The sequence below is a fragment of the Camelus bactrianus genome, chromosome 7 (genome assembly GCF_048773025.1).
Source record: "Camelus bactrianus isolate YW-2024 breed Bactrian camel chromosome 7, ASM4877302v1, whole genome shotgun sequence".
NCBI classification, from domain to species: domain Eukaryota; kingdom Metazoa; phylum Chordata; class Mammalia; order Artiodactyla; family Camelidae; genus Camelus; species Camelus bactrianus.
The window spans coordinates 50,318,288-50,333,613 of NC_133545.1; the positions used below are offsets into that span (position 1 = coordinate 50,318,288).

At 30.9% G+C, this 15,326-nt stretch overlaps 1 protein-coding gene across 2 annotated transcripts in view; it reads left to right on the forward strand.

The window, feature by feature from the left end:
• The window catches only part of SNX13 (sorting nexin 13), a 110,765-nt gene that overhangs the window by 81,835 nt on the left and 13,604 nt on the right, over window positions 1-15,326 (forward strand). Inside the window, exons 16-20 of one of the 2 annotated variants that reach the window (XM_045504497.2) lie at window positions 2,700-2,737; window positions 6,645-6,714; window positions 9,437-9,609; window positions 11,081-11,188; window positions 12,820-12,930. In XM_045504497.2, the coding sequence (XP_045360453.1) occupies window positions 2,700-2,737; window positions 6,645-6,714; window positions 9,437-9,609; window positions 11,081-11,188; window positions 12,820-12,930 (500 nt within the window). The remainder of the gene's footprint in view (window positions 1-2,699; window positions 2,738-6,644; window positions 6,715-9,436; window positions 9,610-11,080; window positions 11,189-12,819; window positions 12,931-15,326) is intronic. The other variant, XM_010967162.3, reaches the window with a different exon arrangement.

The following is a 15,326-nucleotide window of genomic DNA, read 5'->3' on the forward strand; positions in this document are numbered from 1 at the left end:
TCTAATAACTGGATTTGGTTTTATAATTGAGGACTTTTTTAGAGCACTTCTGTGGGAGCTGAATAGTAAAATTCAGTGTTCCTCGAGTTTATTATAGAGACTATCTGTATTTACTGTCTCTGTTGAAAATCTTTTACAGAACTGCTATGACATTTGCAGTAGAAACTCTACTTCCAGAAAGAACAATTGTAAATGTTTTTGTTTAATTTTGTCTGCTTTAGAATTTTTTTTATTATTGTGAAATGGACTTGCTATATGATCCAGAATGAAAGAAGATAAACTGAATCATAATCAGATAATTTATGAGCTTATCTGTATTATACAATTTAAAATAATGATAGAAGCAATATATTCTTTGGGGGTAGTTTTTGATCCAATAGTGTAAGAACTCTTCCATAGTCTTCCGAATTGACTTTTAGCTTCCATTCATTTCTTGCTTGTATGTGACTAGTGGAAGCAAATTATTTATGTCAACTTAAACTTCCCAAAATTACCTCATACTTACTAAAACATGAGATAGAGTAAAAGTTTTTTTTCTTTTTTTCCTGCAGCTGGTTTTGATCTGAAGTTAAATGTATTTCTCTTATGTATCAGTCATTGAGTAACCCCTCACGTTGGAATCGTTGATCGTAGTTTGGAATTAGTACACGCATGTATATCTTTTGTCTTTCTAGGACATTGCTTTTTAACAGTCTATGTCCTAATTGATGAGCTTTTATACGTTTTATAACAAAGAAATTGCCTAACCCTTTTTGAAACCACTTGGAAAAAGTATGTGGAATGATGGGTATAATATGAAGCACTATTATTAAAAATGGCTGTTAGGTTTATTGTCTTTGTCAGTGTTTAAGTTTTAGAGAATTGCTACACTTTTTTCAAATAGTAATGCTTTTGAGTTTTTTGTCTTTATAAGATTGTTTAATCAAAAATAGGCCTTCTCCACATTTTTTTTTTGTAAACTTATTTTCTGACTTTTAAAATTAAGCTTCCTGGCACTTTGAATAATTTTTTAAGTCCTGGAATTTTTACTACTTTTTAGACATTTTGAAATAATTATCTGATCATGTGTTTAATGTGTAGCTGATTTTTTAAAAAATGCAGCCTTCAGTTGAGCCCAAAATTAATGGGCCAAGTCTTACCATGTGTGATAGTATCCTATGGTAGTTTTTCTTTGCTGGGGAAAATTTTCATTCCTATTTAACTTCTATCGGTTGGAAGGTAGGTGGGTGGATGGCTTCCTTACCCTTGCTCTTTCCCCCCTCTGTCCTCCTTTCCTCCCCTTTCTTCCTTTGTTTTCTCATTATTCATGATTGCTTTCTTTAGTTAGGGCAGCTTTAAATTATTTTAAGAGTAGGTGTTTTCTTTATTAAAATGTACTCACACTCTTTAAAAAATATTTGAATTATACTTTCTGTTTTAAATTTTAATTTCAATCACATTATTTTTCTCACCATGTCAAGCAGTAGTTTTTTTGTTTTCTAATATTTACAGTCAGTTACTAAATTCTTGATTAAACGTGGACCCAGAGTGGCTTTAGACTCTATTTCTGGATCTTATTTTTGATCAAGAAAATAGACACTGCCTGATTTCTCTTTTAACTTACATGTCTTTGGGGGGAAGACTTAAGAAGTGACCACAGAAGGAGGTAGGAGGCATATAATTGAGTAAGGAGGATGGAGAACTGTTTGTTTACTCATTTTAATGATCACCTTGCTATTAACCAAGGGGTAATCCTAGGTGAAATTTCGTATTTTTGTGACCAAAGGTTTGAGGAACCAAGAAATGTTCTTGGGCATTTAGATTTGTTGAAGTTGGAAAGCAACACCAACTGCCTCTTTAGAAAATAATAGAAATTTGTTTTGAAGACCCACTTAGAGATCCAAATTCAGAAGTAATCTCTTAAGTGTTAGAAGCAATATATTAACTTTAAACTGTTTATGAATATTGCTTTACCAAAAACACATGTATTCATTTGTGTTTTTAACAGAGGGGCATTTTAATTGGTAATTCAATTTGCTCAGATATAGACTAAAACCTTGAGGGAAAAGATAGTAATTTCAATCATATATAATTGAGTTAATCTCTAACATTAATTTTTAAAAATCATTTTTAGTTGCTTTTTAGTTAAATAACATTACACATTATTTATCTTTTATTCTATTAATTATATATTGATTTAAGAATCTAGACTTCCAGTATTTTTGAGCCAGATCTATTAAGAATAAGTGGGCTTAATAGATATATTAAAAATTGATCTATTTATCCTTCACATTAAAGAATAATTCTATTTATAGTATTTCTTAATTCTTAATATAGTATTTCTTAATTCAGTGAAATAGAAATAGTAGAATACCTCTGATATTTCCTAGTGGACTTCACCCTGCATTGTTTGAGTCATGTTTACATTGTATTAGACAACTTAATATGATACCTTAAGGAGAAAATATATAATAATTGCTTTCCTGTACACAAATACCTTTTATGGGGGTGGAGCAACTTAGGTACGTATATTTTTTCACTGAAATACTGGCTTGGAAAACCATGAGAACAGATGGTTGGGTAGTGTACCACAGTTTTCTTTACTGTTCCTTTATGTCTTGGCTTGTGTGACTTTCATTCTGGTATTTGAACCTTAGATAGGTAAAGCACTGTTTCAAAAGGTTTTGACTGCATATTAAGTTGAGTTTCCCTTCCCACAGAATCTTTTAATGGGTCTCCTACAGGAAGCATAAATTTGGTAAGTACTGTTATGAGTTCTTTAATTATTAAAGTGGCCTGAAAATAATATGAAAAACTGAGCCTTAACATATGTAAATAAATGATATATTAGAAGCCCCCAAATCAAACTTTGTAAGAGGTTATTATGCTTTTAAAGAAATATTAAATTTATATACAAGGGATCTGTGGATTAGAACTTAAACTTGAAATGAAACTTATTTTCATTTGAAAAGAATGGGCTAGGTCACATATGTATAATTCAGTTCCATGTGATAAAAAATGATTTCAGTATCCCAATATTTAACATTTGAAAACAACTCTGATAAGTGCTATGATGGGCAATACATTTGTGACATGTAAATGTTTACATCGGAACTAGTTTCTTCTCTTATTTAGAAAAGAAATATAAAACTAGTTGGGATATTTGAAAACTTACAGGTTATTTCTTAAAGTCTACACTGTAACAAATTCAAGTTATTGTAAAAAAATTTTTTTAAGCTTAGAGGGTTTTACAAGAATTAAGCAACTGTATCCTGTGATTACAGATTTAAGAACGATATGCTTTTAACATATAAACTGTCAACGGCATTTCACATATTCAAGGGGAAATGTGAAATAATGAATATTTCAGTTCTTTTATATACCTATCCTTGCCATTGAGTAACTTATTTCATAAATTGCTGCTAGAAACAAATACTGGTGTTCTATGAAAATTTCAGTCTGGAGTTCATTGGGGGAGATTTCTTTGTTTTTCCTTTTACTACCTACGTTACTTTTTCTTTCAAACTTTTTGTTAAAACTGAATAGATTTGAGGTCTGTTATCTTTAGCCATAGTGTTATGTCACATATTTTGTAACATTTTAAATGGTTTCCTAAATTATTTGGTATCATTACCATTTATGTATAATATTCCATTGTGCTATAACAGAGATAGCTCCTAGAGAGTGAAGAGAGTTAGCAATATAATGTTCATTATATAGAAAAAGTTTCCAAATATGATGAAACTTTTCCTTGTGTTAAAATTTTTTAGTATTCACACTTTCAGTGCTTGTACAAGTGTTTGAACACTAGTAAAAGTTTTTTTTCCCTTTATTCCCTATCTGGAATAAATGCTTTTTCACACAAAAGAGATCCTTTTTGTCACATAATGATAAAAACCAGAACAGTGTCTAGGTCGAAAAAGGTCACACTTTTGAGGTCAGTAACTTACAGTATTTAGTTATTCACATAAATCAGTAAAATCCAAACTTTTATAAAGCTAGAGTCTTTTGGATTCTTTTTTTTAATACATAGATAAATTTTAATAAATAGCTACATTTAAAAAATAGTTTATTCTAAAATGTTGTTTTAAAAATCAAAATTTTTTCATATTTAATGAAAATAATATTTATTAATTTTATTAAGATTATAAACTAGATCATGTTAATTTATTCCAGTATACTAAGCAAAGAAAATATTTAATATGGTGTTTTATTCATTTTGTGATTGAGATTGGCAGATAAATTATAACCATTTCTAGTAGTGCTGTTGTAGTGTTTGCTGAGTTGATTATCATAGTAAATTTGAATTTTTGTTTTTTAGCTTAGCGTAATGTTAAAAAGAAAAAAACTTTGCAAGGAGTTCAAGAATCTTAACTGAAGGATTACTCTACAAGTTGTGTTTTATTCAGGACAGCTTTAATGCACTTGTTTTGAAATTAAGAACTTATAGTTCTTAATCAGAATGTAGTTCTGTAGTTAATATTATTTCACCAGTTACAACATTATATAGTCTACTTGATATTTACATGTGCATTATAATGAGACATTACATTGTATTTTTTCACCATATTCAGTGAAAATTGTATTTATTAACTGCATATTTTAAATGTGCTGAAAAGATATTTATACACAAAGTTGTTTTTTTAACAACTTCTGAGTTGCATAGTATCAGATGCTAATATGCTTAAAGTAATAAGTAAGTAGCATTTAGCTTTTTAAATGTTATTTACAAGTGAAAGTTACCAATAATAATAATGCTGTTTTGAGAAAGGTCATTGTTTTTCTATTTCCCGAGCTAGACTGTAGTTAGAATATTAGGGTAGCTAATAATCTAAATTTTGTAGAATATTTTATTTCCTTTGATATTTCTGTCTTTCATATAAAAATAATATTAAAACAAAGGTTGTGCTGTTTCTGTCAAAATGTTATTGTAGGTCAGATGAGCACTTAAAAAATAAGTGCATTCTATTTTTTTTCCCAAAGTATTTTCATTCATATTATATCCTGATAGAGCTGTAGAACAGCTCTTACACTGTTATACCATTAGGAAAACTGATACTCAAGAAAGACTGATTGATATGGCTAAAGTTTCTTTAGATATCAGTGGTAAAGCCTTAACTAGACCTAATTTAATAGAATGACTGCACTTGGCTTGAGGTTATCAGTATGCAGTTATCACATTTTGCTTCTCCTGATGATCGGTCTAGTAGATAGACTTGGCTTTCTTAGAATGTAATTGCCTTAATTTAAAAAGCTTTATGTCACATGCATGGCTGCACTTAAGTCGTTTAGATGACTCTTTTAGTAATAACTGGGAATATCACATTAGGACTCCAAAGTTCTTTCAGATCCTGTGGTTTTTAAAGTGTAAAGTATGCCTGAATCATAAAATGTCTGTGTGTTATAGGTCCCCAAGACTACTCCTGTGTTCATTGATTTACTAAGAGGACTCACAGGCCTCAGCATAGTCATACTCATGGCTAGAATTTATTACAGTGGAAGGATATAAAGCAGAGTCAGCAAAGGGAAAAGATGCATAGGGCAAAGTCCAGAGAAAACCAGGCACAAGTTCCCAAGAATTTTCTCCCATTGAAGTCATAGGACAGACTTAATTCCCCTAGCAGTGAATGTGACAACATGTGTGAAGTGTGGCCACCAGGAAAGCTCATCCAAGATTAAGTGCCCAGGGTTTTATTGGAAGTAGGTCACACAGGCACCTTATGCCTAGCAAATACTAAAGTTCTAGACTCCCAGAAGGAAAACAGATGTTCAGCCTTTCCTCAGTCACAGTTCCCTGACACCATCCAAGGGCCAACCTTGCAAGCAGCCCTTTCTAATGAGAGCAATTTAAATCCCCTGGGTTAATTTTTTTCCATACAGTCTGCCTTCATTATATGATTATATTCCCTTCTATGTGTATATGGACATGTAGCAAAAAAGTTTTAAATTTAGACCTAAAGTTCATAGTTATAAAATATTTATTCTGAATCAGTCAGTAATATTTTTTATTTATGAAATTATTTTTGAAAATTATTTAAAATATCTTAAACTGGATTCACTTCATTTAATAAGTAATCATAATAGCCAACATTTTTTGTGTTTTCTAAATGTTTTATATGTCTTTTCACTTAGTCCTCACATAACCCTTTGATGTAGATATTATTATTCTTGTTTTATAGACAAGTCTAAATTAAAATTATTTCTAAGTTACCAAAGTAACTTAGTTACTAAGTTAACAAAAAGTGTTAAGTTAAAGAATACAAAATTGGCTCTAGGATATTTCAGCATTAAAAATTTGACATGTTAATTTAAGAATATGTCTTATTTTTATCCATATTTTTTCCTTGCCATGTATTAAATGTAACTGAGAAGAACCACATTATAGTATATGGACAGGTAATAAAGAAAGAAATAATCTGAGGTATTAAGTTGATTTCTAAATTACTTTGTTTTATATTTTCTTAATCTTGGCTTTTCTCTCTCCTATTGGTATAAATAAAGAGGATTATTGTTTCGAGGAAAGATACAAATTATATAATGCTTACATAGGGCAAAGATGAGTAATGTATATATGATGTAGAATCCTTAACACTTTTTTCCTATAAAATTTTAAAATTTTGAAAAAAATTTAAGAATTTTGTTTTCTGATTTTTTTTCCCCCTCAGTCTTTGGACGACCTTTCAAATGTATCTTCTGATGACTCAGTACAACTTCATGCTTACATTTCAGACACTGGTAAGAGATTTTATGGTGTAATTATTACTTAAAATTATTGATTATTATTACCACTACATCATTTTCCACACTTATTTTTACAAACCATTTTTCTGTTCCATAGTTATATTTTTATGGTACTTTTTTTCCTGCAGCACGTTCTTCATTAAATTCTATAATCTTCATTATTATATGGGTGTTTCTTTTCTTTAAGGTTGTCACTGTATTCATTTGAGAAAGCTTAAGTTCTGACATTTTGTCATTGCTAGCAAACTTTGAAACCGATCTTTTCTAACTTTGAGTCTAGCTGATAATTGCATAATTCTTACTAAATCATTTTGGGGCAGATTTTAGTTTACTATTTGTTTTTATACATGCAAAGTCAGACTAGATATCTGGATAAATGAAGCTTTTTGGTATAGGAGTTTACAGAAGCTCAAGAAATGCTTGGATGAGATGAGATTTGTGACTGAATCAGCATTGGTGCAAAATAGTAAACTGAGGGGAAAAATCAATTTCCATCATTGCTACTGGGTTATCAGATAACATCAATGAGTAGTAGATACTGATGGTTTTCTTGTCTGACCTCTCTGTTCCTACCCCATAGGAATGTGTTTGTCAGATTATATACTGAAGTATAAATAGTTTGTACTTCCATAAATTACCTTAGTTCAATTTCATACTTATATTTTAGACACTTTTAGAAGAGATTTTATAGTATAAGTGTAGTTTTAAAAAGATCCTTTGAATCTTTTTTTTTTAAAGATCTTTGTTTTCTCACTTCTCACTGTAGCTGGAGTCTGATTATGCATTGTTTTCTTTATTAGTTTGTCTCACTCTATTCATGAAATATTTTAATGGGATTACGATGGTGCCAACTTTGTTTTTCACTCTCCTACCTGAAAAATATATTTCCTAATTAATAAAATGGTAAAATGTCATTTCAAAGCTTTAGACCACCCCATCAAATGTCACCATTCATTATTATTTTTATTAATTTAATGATAATTGTATGTTTAAAAACATGGAATGAAATAAAAGAATCTTTAAAAGATTCTCAAGACATAAAATAAATTTCATAGATCTTCTATTTCAATTTATCCAGTGATAATTTATTTTGTTCTGAGTTAAAAAGAAGAAAAAAAATTTAATAAAAAATAAAACAGAAAAACTGTTTACATTTTTATGTTTAAGAATCTTCTTACTTCTGTGAAACAAGAGGGTTAAATTTGGTAAGAATTAAAAACACTATTTGGTTAATGTTGAATTTAATTTAGTTTGTGGTTCTTCATATAACTTAATGGATTGAGAATTTAACTTTTAACACTGTTCGAAAAGGATGCTGTTTAAAATAATCATAGCTTTAAATTATATTGCCGAAAACAAAACCACAAAACATCTTACAGTGATTCCCCACTCCTACTTTAAACCAAGCACAGATACCTCTGCAGAACACAACACATGCACACATTCTTAAAATCAGAGATATACATTTAATTAATTTGCAAGGTATAACAGTGATAGTACTAGTAGACTACTGTCTTGATTTTGATAGCATTTTCATCCCCTCGAATTTAGAAGAGGCAGGATGGGCTAAGGCCAGGGGAACTGGAACATAATCCTTTGCATAAAGCTCAGAGTCACAAAGGGTGACTTGATGTAAAAGGGGAACTAGAAAAATTTTGCTTACTGTCAGAAGAAAGAACAAAGAATGTCACAGTCATGGCTGGAAATGGTATCTATCACCTGTATGAAGTTAAAAGCCTGTCTTGTATCCTCACATGGGTGTGTCTAGATTCAGCCATCCTCAAGTGACTGTATACCACAGGGTCTCCTAGCCTGAGAATATGTTAAAAATATTCATAGAGATAAAATCTAAGGCAGTAATATGCACTATAAAAAAAGAACCATATAAAATTATAGAAATCAGAAGGTATTATTATTGAAATTAAGGTGAGTGGATGAATTGAGAAATAGACCAGATACAGATGAAAGGAGACACTAAACTTTTTTGAGATATGAAGGGATGAGCTACAATAGAAGACAACACGTAGAGAGAAAAACGGAAAATCAGGAGGATAAATTAAAGAAAATGAGTCAAAGTGCATCTCTTAACTTAAGATTAGTACAGAATAGGAGTAGGTTTTGATTTTAGAGACTCTCTGACTTGGATGGTTTGTGGCGGTTCAGTAGGAAAATAGCTTTTTTAAAAAGTCTTCAGGATAAACTACACTTGTAAATTGTTGAATAATTTAAACAAGAAACAGACTTGCCAAAAGAACAGATAAATCTTATCCTATGACTTTTGCATTCTGTTTAGTTGAAGAGATACTAATTGAAATACAACTGAATAGTGAAGGATAGTACAGAAGGTTGTTATTTTTCTGTTGTTTTTCCTCTATTAAATTTAAGAGATTCTAATACTATAATATGAGGTGGTGCTGTGTAATCGTTAACTAATAATAAAGCTCCTTGGGAAGAGAGTCTAAAATAGACATCATTGTGTGGTTGATAGTATCATCATAAACTTAGTTTATTCTGTAATGTAGCCATCATTATAACACCATATGGATGTTCATACACAGAGGATAGGAATCTGTTCTATCCCTTGGTGACATCCTTTTGTCTCAGTCTGTCATTTCAAACTCTTCTTCATTTCATGTGTCCTTTTTGTTTGTTTTTGTTCTTCATCTTCCTCCTTTTTGTGTCTTTTGTTTCTCTTCATTTTGTTTTAAATGACTAGTATATGCTGACTATGACCCATATGCTGTGGCAGGCGTTTGTAATGATCATGGCAAGACATACGCATTGTATGCCATCACTGTGCACCGACGCAGTCTGAACAGTGAGGAGATGTGGAAAACCTATCGTCGCTATAGTGACTTCCATGACTTCCACATGAGAATCACTGAACAGGTAATGAGGTTTTTAAAGTCTGTGTACTTTACATTGTTTCCTGATTTGATGTTTGATTCGAAATAGTTCTGAGGGATGCTAAGGTATTGACTAAAGCTAAGAAAATAAGGTAAGAATTTTTTTGTAATCAATATAAAAGCTAGAATTAGTTTAAAAACTCAAATCTCATATAAAATAGTGAAAGAAAATGCAGTGAGCTGCAATTCACCAGTTGGCAACAGTACAATCTGTGGACACAAAGAAATTTTAACTCCATAGAGCTCTTTAAGTATTAAAATTATTTTAAAACATTTCATTTTGTTTCTTTAACTTTATGATATAAACTTTTTTTCCACCTTAAGTATATATGAACTATCATTTATTTTCTTTAAGGTTTTTTTATAGTCTAATTTGATATTTTGTGGTTAAAAGTTTATAAAAGTAAGATGATTAAAATGTTAAATGTCATATCATTTTAGAAATGGCCTGAACTCTACTCATATGTTCTTTAACAAATATTTATTGAGCTTTTCCTGTGTGTCTGGCACTGTGCTCAGTCCTGGGTTTATAACCATGAATAAGATCAAGTCCTTGCCTCTAGGAGCTTAAATTCCATTGGATTACTGTGCCTTTGTGTTTTGTTGAGCAAACTGTTCATAAATACACAGTTTGTTTATAAATAAAATACTAGTGATTTTAAAAATATTAAGTATGTGTTAAGATAACTGAGAAAATATTTATGCATCTGGACATAAATGAATTTTGAATGCTTCTAATAAGAAATTTCAAGTGTGCTTTTCAAATTTTCTAGTAGGTTAGGATTCTCAGCCTGATAATTCAATGTGGAAAGATAAAATCTTTGATTTTGGAATGTCTATGATTTATATATATTATTTGAGTTCTTTTGTGAACATTGAAATACTTTTTAATTTATGCAAGTTCTTTAGGTAAATTTCTAAATTTTCCTTGTAAATTGCCTCTCCCCTTTTTTGTTTTTCTTGCCTTGGCTAGGGCAAAAGAACTGCTTTTAACTTTCATTTATAACATATAATGAACTTGTTCACTTTGTAGTTTCAAGCAACCATGTGATTTGCCATTCCATTTAATAATTTATCAGTCTTCCAGTTTGGGGATGAAAATTATCCCACACATTTTCGTTTCCTCTTCTTTTTAATTTCTGCACCAGGAATGAGTTTTCTTTGCAGAATCATTGTTGTTTTTAAACAAAGAATAATTTAGAAAGTTTGTTGCAGTTCTGGTTATGTATCACACAGGAAAAGCAATGAGGCTGCTCATTGAGGTTTCAGATACTAGGTATTGTGGGCTGAGCACAGCCACTAGCTGCATAACTTTGCTCTGCCACTGTGTTAGCAGCTAGTATGGTTAAAATCTGTGCTTTGGTAAGGCACAGTAGCTTACTATGTATCTGGACTTTTAGTACTTTTCTCTTTTTGTAAAAAACTAAGATTATTGAATGTATTTGGTTTTCCAGTTTGAAAATCTGTCAAGCATATTAAAGCTTCCTGGTAAAAAGACTTTTAATAATATGGATAGAGATTTTTTAGAAAAGAGAAAAAAGGATCTAAATGCATATTTGCAGGTAAGTTCATGTTTATTATTACCTATAGATTTTCATTTTAATACAGCACACGAATATAGCTGATTTCTTTATTAAAGAATGCTTTTACTGTAATAGTAGGATAGCAGTAACTTTTGAGTAGCTGAGATGTGACGTGCAGTATGCTAAGTAACTTATAAATATTATTTCTCTGCCTATTGATTAACTTGGAAGTTTTCTGGACACTCAGTGCTAGAAATTTTGCATATTCAGGTTTGGATGAATACATATACTCACTGTCAGGCACACATCCATTCTACATTACTGTAAAGTCTAGGTATTCTATGGTAGATAGTTAAATGTTTCCAATTCAGTAGGTAGTAGTCCTTCATGATGTATCCAAACTAGATTTTTATGCTCAGATGAAGTGAATTAGCTGCCTTTCAAGATCCAGAGTCTAAGGCTTCTAAAATTACAGGATAACTCAAGAGAGGAATAGATCCGAGAGACTCTTTTAAAGTGTAGCATCCTAAGCATGTAGATTTCTCTTGAGGCGTAATAAAACATGTCTCTTAAGTTAGTTATCACATAAGCTTTTAGGACAGCCAGAAATAACTTTAATACCTGGGTATCCAAAAGCCAGATTTTAATAATGCCATTTTATGTTTTTTTATACTAATGAATGGTTTATAAAGTTTTCTCATCTGTTAGCTTTCCACTTCCCTCTCTAGAACAGGGGTCATAAATTGCAGGCTGCAGGCCACATCTAGCCCACCGCTGTATCAAGAGTTTATTATAGTGTTAGAGCACAGCCACCCGCTTTCTTTACTGTTGTCTGTGACTGTGTTGCACTAGTACAGGAGAGTTTAGTTGCAGCAGAGACTCTCTGGACCACAAAACCTAAAATAATTACTATTTGAATCTTTACAGAAAAAAATTGCCAACTGTGTATTAATATTTAGTGAAAGTTAGCTAATATTATACTTGGTATTTTATTTGGAAGGTTTCTCTCTCTCTTGTAAATATGAGTTTGATTGGGTTTGTTTATAACCATAATTGTAATTCCTTGGTGTTACTATTTACTGAAAGGATGGGAAAAACATGAATCTCTGCTGTTACTCACCTTTGTCTTCTGGCTTAAGGCTAAATCTCTGATACCATTTATATGACTTGTCCAACATTTTGATTTTTTTTAAATGTATTAACTTCAATTGCATTAAAATCTATATCAATTATTTATAAGATTTAGAAAATAAGCACCTTTTCCAAATCCAGTTCCATCAATGTATCTTCTAATTGTGGCTGTACTGGTATACTTCTTAGCTAATGATCTCAGTATGCCAAAGCATGTTTCATTGAAGGAGTTAAGCTAGAAGGTTAGGTTATATCATTAACAGTGTGAAAGCAACATTTTGTTTTGGGCCTTCTTTATAACACTTAAGAGTTCTTGTATTATTTTATGTACTTTCTGTTAATGTTAACTGTAGAACTAGAATGTGAATAACATAACAGTTTACTCATGTGGATCTTAGTATAAACTATAAAACCTGAAAATGGAATAGTAAATAACTCTTTTTACTGTACATTCTTAACTTTCTAGCAGATGGAATTATAAATAATAGTTAATTTCCAGTACCCTATCAATGTAAGATGCCCCTTTTTTTTCCTGTTAGTTACTGTTAACTCCTGAAATGATGAAAGCATCCCCAGCTTTGGCTCACTACGTGTATGATTTCCTTGAGAACAAAGCCTACAGTAAAGGGAAAGGGGATTTTGCTCGCAAGGTAAGCAGACCATTGCATTGGTTTTCCTTGTGGGCCTGTTTCATACTTTGTCTTCAATAAAAGAAAATAAATGTATATTTGTGTATATGTTTTAAAACTAGAAAAATTTTTAAATGCTCCTTGTCATGTTTATCTTCTATGCTTTTTTAAAAATATATTTTTATTGAAGTATAGTCAGTTTACAATGCTGTGTCAATTTCTGGTGTACAGCACAATACTGCAGTCATGGGAACATACACATATTCATTTTCATATTCTTTTTAACCATGTTACTGAAAGATACTGAATATAGTTCTATAGTGCTATACAGTATAAACTTGTTTATTTTATATATAGTAGTTAGTATCTGCAAATTTTGAACTTCTATGCTTTATTAAGCCTACATTGATAAGTATATGAAGTAAATATAAACCCCTGTCTTTATATGTAGACTAAATCCAGCAGAAGCTTGAATGAAAAAAAAAAAACTTGATACAGTAAGGAAGGCTTGTCTAAGACAGGTCACAAGCTTTCATTAGCTTGAGAAGGAGCTATTTCTTATTAGGAGGGAATGTCTTTTACTTGGAGTAAGGGTAAGAAAAATATTAAATAGGATATATTCCTAAAAGTATTTATGCCTTTTGAGTGAAGTATTTATAATTTAAAATTCTTTTGGGGATACAAGAACTATACTTGGAATAAGAGCTAGTTTAAGACAATAAATGATTAAGTGTTCAAATTGGGCAAGATTATTCAGTGGGTGAGAACACAAACATTTGGAATCAGGCAACCTTTCTTTGGTTCAAATTCCTGTTCTGCCGTTTATTAGCTGTGACCTGCAAAATATAACTTAACCTTCTGGTCCTTCAGTTTACCCAAGACTGAAGGTATTAATCCTCAATAGAGAGCGTGTGTGAATCAAATGAGATTATGTATTACAGTGCTTGTCTGTATAAATATTGGCTCTTAAAAGTAGTACCAATAGTAACAGCAGTAGTAGCAGCAGTTGGGAAAGCTGGGTGAAGGCTATTAGGAATCCTGTGTATTAATTTTTGCAACTTTAAAAAATCTGAAGTTATTTCAAAGTGAAAATTAAAAAAAAAAACTTCCTTCTCACCACTCCTCCCTCTCTAAAAAGACTAACTTATTTTTAAAAGATTAAGGAATTGGTACAAAGTAACAACTGTAAGTTTAAGAACTTCATATAATTACTCAAGGATGTTGCAGTTTAAATTCAAGTGAATGTTAACATTTCTAAGTGGAATGCTTTGTTTTAATAAGAGATTCCAGGTTATATACCTTATAATGGTGGGAAAAAGATATGGTGGCCTTATCTTTGTATTTCATGTTTGAAGTGATTGAGTTTAAGTTCCAACTCTAAATGGCTTTTGTGTCAGCAGAGATGCATTTCAGTATTCCATCTCTTTTACGTTTATTTTCTCTCTTAAGATTGCATCAATCTTAAGATAAACTAATAAACTAGTAACAGCTTTTTGAGATAAAAGAATTATATTAAATATAGTTTCTTTTTTACCAACCAACAGTAACATATATAAGTGTGTGTGTGTGTGTGTGTGTGTGTGTGTGTATCCAAACAGTTATATATCACTTTTTTAAAAAAAATTACATCTGGAGTCTAGAGATCCTTCTGAATAATTTCTGGAAATCCACAGTAACATACATTTTTCATAAATCATATTGCTAATTACCAAGATCATTTTGACCTCTTTTAGATTGTCAGAGTAATCTTCATGCATATCGAGAATTAGGGGTTTTCAGCTACATTTCTTTTTTTCACTAAAATGTAGTTGAATATTTTTCCTTAATTATGTTTGACTGGAAATTAAATAGCTATTATCATCTGCATTTTATCAGTGACTATTCAGAGCTTGAGAAATAATACTTTATAACACATTAACTTGGTCACACAGTTTGTCTAATTTTGCAAAATCTGTGGTCCAGTTCCTAGGAGTAACTGACAAGCAGTCTTCCTCTGTGCACACAGTATCTTTCTGTCCAGTTTAATATCATGGTGTGATGGCATTTTAAGCTATAGTTGGGGACCTAAGTTTAAGTTAAAATGCCTTTGTGTTATTACCAGTACAAATAACTGAGGTGACAGTTGAATGAATAGACAACATCTGCATAAGTCAGGCTGTGTACATTTGTGCTGGCAATCCGTAATTTACTCCTCTGCTTGGTAATTTGTAAGTTTCTTTCTTTCTTTCTTTTTTCTTTTTTTTTTGTTTCTTTTCTTTTTCTTTTTCTTTTTCTTTTTCTTTTTCTTTTTCTTTTTCTTTTTCTTTTTCTTTTTCTTTTTTTTTTGCTTGCAACATGTTTTAAGGCAAATCCTGTTTCTAGAAATGTTATCATATAGTGATGGGCTGCTTTTATGCTTCTAAAATTCTGCTTCTTTC